Here is a 6,690-nt window from a genome sequence, read left to right as displayed (position 1 = left end):
CCCCCCACACACAGGCCCGTGGCTTTACGGCTGCTGTCGGACCTGCTGGAGAACCCCCGCAGCCACACCTTCTTCCACGAGTGGATGTCGGACGTCGACAAGAAGTCCGCGGCGCATCTGCTGCTGAGCATTTGGATGGTGTGTGGGTCAGGGAGCGTGCCGTGTCGTGTCTCCTCTTCATGTCCCCGGGGACTCGACTCGGCTGTGACTCTGGATTGCTACGGCAGTTGGTGCGGTAGTTGGGCGTTGGTGGCGGTAGTTGTTTGGACAAATCCTCGTACCCCCCCGTAAACCCCTTTATCCCCCCCCCCTCGCCGTGTGAAACCCTCTCCCCCTTCCTTCAGGAGGAAGACACGCTTCGTGGCATGTCGGGAGGGGACGGCCTGCTGGCCAACCCCGCTAACCCACTGGCGGGCTTGGAGAGGCGTACGAGGTGGCTGCCGCCGGAGAACGTGGCGTACGGCAACATGAGTTCCGCCAAGAAGGAGGTCGTTGAGGTGCGTGTCAAATGGGACGGGGGAGATGCGGAGGGTTCGGGGAAGAGGTACGGAAGAGGTATGGAAGAGGTACGGAAGAGGTACGGAAGAGTGATGGGAGAGTGACGGAAGAGTGACGGAAGAGTGATGGAAGAGTGCTGGAAGAGGTACGGAAGAGTCTTCGGACCACGATATGGAGCCGAAAGTGTGAAGCCCCGGGGGGAGGGGGAGGAAAGGCGGGAGGGGGAAGGGAAGGGGATGCGACTTTGCGGATGAGGCTGTAACTCGGGCTGGCCCTGTGGGGACACCGCACTTGTTGTAGGACGATGCATCTGAAGCAGCCTTCTTCCCAACCTGAAAAAAGCACTTAAAGTGAAGTAGAAAATAAATTGCCAAGTCTGTAAAAAAAAGCTTCCTTCCCTACCTTCCTTAAAAATACATGATGACATGAACATCACCATGAACCCAAAACAATACATGTTGGGCATGGATAAATGATATAAATGAATCTAATTAAAGTAAAAAAGAAACAAATAAAATTTGGATCCAAAAAAGTCCAATATATCCGATTTGAATTTCATAATATTTGCAGATGGTGATGGACCACCTTAACGGCGAAGTCGTCCTTGCCAAGATCTACGGCATCTTCAAGCTCATCGGCTTCGACTCGTGCTCCTATCTGGACCAACGAGACCATGCCGTACTGGCGGCGGTTGAAAAGTACGCCAAGTTCCGACAGGGGGGTGTGTGGCGCTCAATCCAGGCTGACTTTGAAGCTGAGGGCATTCAACCAACAGCACCAGACAGGTACGAGCGTACGGCTTTACCCACATCCGCATTGTGTTCTTTTTTACGCCGACACGTACAACATTCTAGAAAACCTGTTACAGATTGCGTTGCCCTTTCATGTATAATCTCTCCATTACAACTACCGTAACAACTATCATTACAACCACCATCGCAACCACCAACCACCCCGGGGTGTCCTTCTCCGCCTCAAACTCCCTACGTCCTGTCCCTTCGTCTCATACTACGACCAATATATACATACATACATTCATACCTACCTACCTACATTTCACCACTACTATTAGCCCTCACTTATCCACCTCCTATACCTAACCAACATTGAAAAATGCGTACGTACCTACCTACCAACCACCCCAACTACCAACCGTCCGCAGGCTTCGTCTAGAGTCCGGCATTGAGCTATCGGCCAGCTTAGCCATGGCCGTACGGGAAGCTCAAGCTCGCTTGTTGGGCGGCGCGCAGGCCACTCTCAAGACCGCGGAGACACGGCTGTATGATGGCATGCGCGCCCAAGCCAAGTTGGAGGCGGAGTACCGGTTCATCCAGCTGCAAGAGCGCACGCCACTGACGCTGGCTGAGATGCGACGTGCCAAGGAACAGAAGGCAACCATGCTCGCGAACAGCCTGCAGAGCTTTCAAATCCAAGACGTTGGCGAGCACGATGGTTGAGGAGAGCTGCAGCCGCGGCTGTGTACGGGTGTTGCGGCGAGATTGGGGGAGGGAGGGGGAAAGGGCGGGGGGAGAAGGAAGGGGACACGGCGCAGGGGCTGTGGCCCCGGCTGATGTGCGGGGTTTTGAGGGGGGGAAGTGCAGGGGGGGAGAGTGGTGGGGAATTTTGGAATAATACGCGTGAAAGAGCTGTGCGCCGGTCTCGGTGTACAGCGGCAGGAGGACGGGGCTGGAATGCTCGTTTCGTCGAGGAGGCGGGGGTTGGGTTGGTTTCTCGGAGCAGGCTGCCGTGGGGGGTTGTGATGTCTCCTGGCTGGGATGGGCTGGGGAAAGGGCCTGATAGATGTGCCAGTAGTGGCAGTGCCGGCTTGCCAGAGGTCGCATCACCGTGCCGCTCCCGTCGCGCTATGCATCTGGAGATGTTGCGGGTTGAAGAAAAAAGCGTTCCGGTGGCAGTGGTCGCCCTTGGATATAAAACGCAGCTCGCAAACGAGGCACCCTGTGCACCCCGTTCCATCATGCCGTATGTTAAAATATATTTATATTTACTGTGCGTGTGTGTGTGGAGGGGGGAAGGGGGTGTTTGGGCGAGATCTCTGTGTAGTGCGCGTCTTTGATCGATTCGCTCCCTGTGAGCAGGGCGGCACACCTTAGTGACGGCGCGCGGGAACGAACGCGCGAGGGGGCAGATTTTACAGTTGTTGTGTTTTTTTTGACACCGGACGGTTTTCTGAGTTAAATGGTTCTGAGATATTGGGGGGATTTAGGGTTTTAAAAGTTCTATAGCTTTGTAAAAATTTGTAAAGTTCTTTCCGGGCAATGTGGCCCTATAGCTATGGGAGGACGGAATGAAGGTATGGGCTTTTGCCGTGTTTGTGCTTTTCGCGGATGTTAGGAAGCGCTCGTTCAAGAAAAGTGAAGAGGATCGCACGAAGAGGATCGCACAAAGCGGTGTCTTCTGTCGCGGCGATCTATCGGGGAAGGCGTCAGACGGACTTATAGCCACCGCAACAGCGTACACTGCCATCCGAGGTGTACGGACATCAGCACGGGATTACATCTATTACATCTATTTCACGTAATAACAGGACAAGTAAAGATAAATAATCCGGTCGCACAGCCTTTTAAACATAATATATTTCACTAAACTCTGCCTCGTCCACGTCGCCAATTCGCAAAAGGGAAAACCCTCGCTCATTTCCTTCGACTGTAAAAGGACTTTTTTACAGCCCAGCTTGCGCCTCCGCAACCTCTCTCCTTTGATACCGCTCTCCATGGTCTCAAGCTCCATGGGGATACGAACTCGCGGCTTCCTGCGGTCCTTTTCATCATCAGCCAACCAGCCAGCCAGCCAACTGACGCTAACTGACCGATCAACCAACCAACCACCAAATCCTCGAAAGCCAGTCCACTTGGAATGCGGAGACCTCTATAAAACAGATTAGAAAACCGCACGACGGGCCGGCCGAACCATTTACGGCACAAACGTCATACAGAGCCTTATGGCCTGCTATCCGTTGCAACACAACCGAGCCTTCTTATCCCACCTAGGGTTTTCATCGCGACCTTCTTCAGGTCAGGTTTCGGAGTGCGATAGGAGCAGCGCACGTCTTCCGGCGCTGCAAGGCCTCCAGTTTGTACGGCAGCTTCGCCGCCGTGTGCCGCCGGTTCTCCTAATCACTCACCGAAAGGGAGGCAACAAACATCCATAAGCGGAAGAAAGCCACGACTGCGTCCCACAACACTGCGCCGACCTGCGGAAGCCAATACTGCTGCTCATTCTGCCAATTCTCCTATCTTTTGCTCGATATCTCACCCTACCCCTGTACAAGCATGGGCGTGCTTCCGCGAGTGCGATTACGATTGCACGAAACGGTCGATGCAACGAATTAATCAACCGCCAACGACCGAAAATGAGTTGCAGCTCCACATTTCGGTTGAGAGCATCAGGAGGATCAAAAAAAATGCCAACGAAGGAAAGGAAAGACAGAGTTCACACAGTACGATTACAACTTGCCATCTCCCCTTACATAAAGTAAAGGAAGATCCCCGCACTTCGTCCTCAAGGCGCCTAAAAGAAACCTAGAAACAAAGGAAATACAAAGGAATAGAAGCATAAAAGCTGAAGAGATGAAGATATCCCGCAAATCAAAACTTAAGATCCAAGATCTAAAGGTCCAAGGGCAGACAATCACAGCTGGTGGATTTTCAAATCTCAACGCTGAAGATGCGCGCATCCTACTTTAAGCGCGGTGATCTTCTCCCAGGCAAAATCCAAGATCCAAGATTTTTTAAAAAGCAGCCATAAGGCAGAGCGCCAACAGATTTTGCCGACGCGTATTAGAGACCTGGCATGAGACTAAGAGGCTCGAGAAGGCGAGTGCGCGATATGCTATTTCGCAAGCAGCGCTTTTCCTCAGTCGTAAAGAGATTGGCATCGACAATAATGGTGGCATAGCCGCCGAGCCGTTGAAGGAAAAAAGAGACTTAGCTACTTTTGCTTATCACAGCAATAATGCAGTATGCGCCCAATACCTTCAATAGCTTCAACTGTCAGTCGTGGGGAGATCTAGTCAGACAGCCGTACAGTCCCAACTGTAGTACGGCAAGACCACCTGCCTTCCAGACCCAACTGTAGTACGGCAAGACCACATGCCTTACAGCCAAAACCGTAGTGCAGCAAGACCACCTGCAGCCAAAACTGTAGCAAGGCCAGGCCACCTGCGAAGAAAAAACATACCAGCCCAATGTCGGCCAGGATCGGCCTAGGCGGCTCATCCCCGCTCTCTCACAACCCCAGTTCGATCCCGACCCCTGACAGAAAAAACACCTCTTGAGCCGCCCCGAAGCGAAAACCTAGCAAATCCTACACTCACAACCTAACAAACTGAAACCCTAATTTTATGCCTAATGCTAAAACCGAACTTGAAAAACAAACTAAGAAGCATCCGCGCTCCAGCAACTCAGGAAGGAAGGACGGAATTTTCTCGAAAGAAAGAGGAGATGTATTTATCTGGGATCGGGACCCTCCGCGCGCTAAAAGGGAGCGCATATCTTTACTTTTTTTTCTTGTTCTTGCCGCCGCGGCTCTTCCTTCGCTTCGATCCGCCCGGCGTCGTCGTCGCCGTCGCGGCGCTGCTAGAAGGGCCCGATGACGCCGCCATCAGCTGCTCGTCATCCCCTTCCTCCTCCACGCCTTCCTCCTCCGCCGCGGCCGCGGCACGCTCTGCCGCCGGCGTAGCCGGCGGCACCACCTCAACCGCGCCAACCACCTTCTCCTCAGCAGCAGCGGTGGCGGCGGCAGCGGATGTGGTGGCAGCGACCGCCGCCGCGACTTCAGCAGCTCCGGGCTCTTGACCCGCCAGCCTTACGGACGCATCCGTACCAGGTTGCCGGGGCGCTAAGAAAGCAGCAGCAGCAGCAGCAGCAGCAGCAGCAGCAGCAGCAAGTTCCTTTCCGTCAACTACAACCGGCTCCTCCGTCGTCGCCGCGGCCGCACCAACAACAGCTGCGGTCGCCGCCGCGGCGTCCCACCGCGGCAGTTTCCGCCAGCTCCGTCCCTTCGGAAGTGGGCGACGGCTCCGTGACGATTGCCAGCACCGGCGGCGTCACGGGCGACATTGGCGCGCTGTCCTTAATGACCGCCGCTTCAAGAGCTCCCGCCACCTCCGGCTCCTCCGCCACCACGACAACTGCCGGCTCCGTCACCTCCGCCGGCTCCGTCGCCTCCGCCGTCTCCGTCGCCTCCGCCGTCTCCGTCACCTCCGCCGGCTCCGTCGCCTCCGCCGTCTCCGCCGGCTCCGTCGCCTCCGCCGGCTCTGTCGCCTCCGTCACCTCCGCCGACTCCGTCGTCGCTGCCGGCTCCGTCACCTCCGCCGACTCCGTCGTCGCTGCCGGCTCCGTCACCTCCGCCGACTCCGTCGTCGCTGCCGGCTCCGTCGCCGCTGCCGGCTCCGTCGCCGCTGCCGGCTCCGTCACCTCCGTCGCCTCCGTCACCTCCGCCGGCTCCGTCACCTCCACCACCTCCGCCGGCTCCGTCGCCTCCGCCGGCTCCGTCACCTCCGCCACCTCCGCCGGCTCCGTCACCTCCGCCACCTCCGCCGGCTCTGTCACTTCCGCCACCTCCGCCGGCTCCGTCACCTCCGCCGGCTCCGTCACCTCCGCCGGCTCCGTCACCTCCGCCGGCTCCGTCACCTCCGCCGTCTCCGTCACCTCCGCCGGCTCCGTCACCTCCGCCGGCTCCGTCACCTCCGCCGGCTCCGTCACTTCCGCCGGCTCCGTCACCTCCGCCGGCTCCGTCACTTCCGCCGTCTCCGTCACTTCCGCCGGCTCCGTCGCCGCTGCCGACTCCATCACCTCTGCCGCCGCCGTCGCCACCGCCGTCTCCTCCGGCTCCGTGACTTCCGCCAGCTCCTTCACCTCCGCCACCTCAGCCGCCTGCGCCGGCTCCACCACCTCCGCCGGCTCCATCGCCTGCGCCGGCTCCGTCGCCACCGCCGGCTTCGTCGTCTCAAGCATCTCTGTCACCTCCGTCGGCTCCGTCGCCTCCGTTACCTGCACCTGCTCCGTCGCCTCCGTCGCCTCCGTCACCGCCGGCTCCGTCGCCTCCGTCGCCGCCGGCTCCGTCGCCTCCGTCACCTCCACCGCCGGCTCCGTCACCTCCACCTGCTCCGTCGCCTCCGCCGGCTCTGCCGCCTCCGTCACCTCCGCCGGCTCCGTCGCCTCCGCCGGCTCT

General features: G+C 57.7%; 2 protein-coding genes across 2 annotated transcripts in view; one reads left to right on the top strand and one right to left on the bottom strand.

Moving 5' to 3' along the window:
• VOLCADRAFT_96890 (uncharacterized protein) overlaps window positions 1–1,955 on the top strand; it is a gene marked incomplete at both ends in the record, with an annotated part of 5,544 nt that extends 3,589 nt beyond the window's left edge. The window contains 4 exons of the mRNA XM_002955955.1: window positions 15–138; window positions 345–497; window positions 1,069–1,283; window positions 1,661–1,955. Coding sequence (XP_002956001.1) covers window positions 15–138; window positions 345–497; window positions 1,069–1,283; window positions 1,661–1,955 — 787 coding nt within the window. The remainder of the gene's footprint in view (window positions 1–14; window positions 139–344; window positions 498–1,068; window positions 1,284–1,660) is intronic.
• Window positions 1,956–5,011: 3,056 nt separating this feature from the next.
• The window catches only part of VOLCADRAFT_121474 (uncharacterized protein), a gene marked incomplete at both ends in the record, with an annotated part of 8,442 nt that continues 6,763 nt past the window's right edge, over window positions 5,012–6,690 (bottom strand). The window contains 2 exons of the mRNA XM_002955900.1: window positions 5,012–5,233; window positions 5,490–6,686. Coding sequence (XP_002955946.1) covers window positions 5,012–5,233; window positions 5,490–6,686 — 1,419 coding nt within the window. The remainder of the gene's footprint in view (window positions 5,234–5,489; window positions 6,687–6,690) is intronic.

Source organism: Volvox carteri (genome assembly GCF_000143455.1).
Source record: "Volvox carteri f. nagariensis unplaced genomic scaffold VOLCAscaffold_56, whole genome shotgun sequence".
NCBI lineage: Eukaryota > Viridiplantae > Chlorophyta > Chlorophyceae > Chlamydomonadales > Volvocaceae > Volvox > Volvox carteri.
The sequence above is the reverse complement of the archived record's forward strand: the minus strand, read 5'-3'. Positions and strand labels throughout refer to the sequence as shown.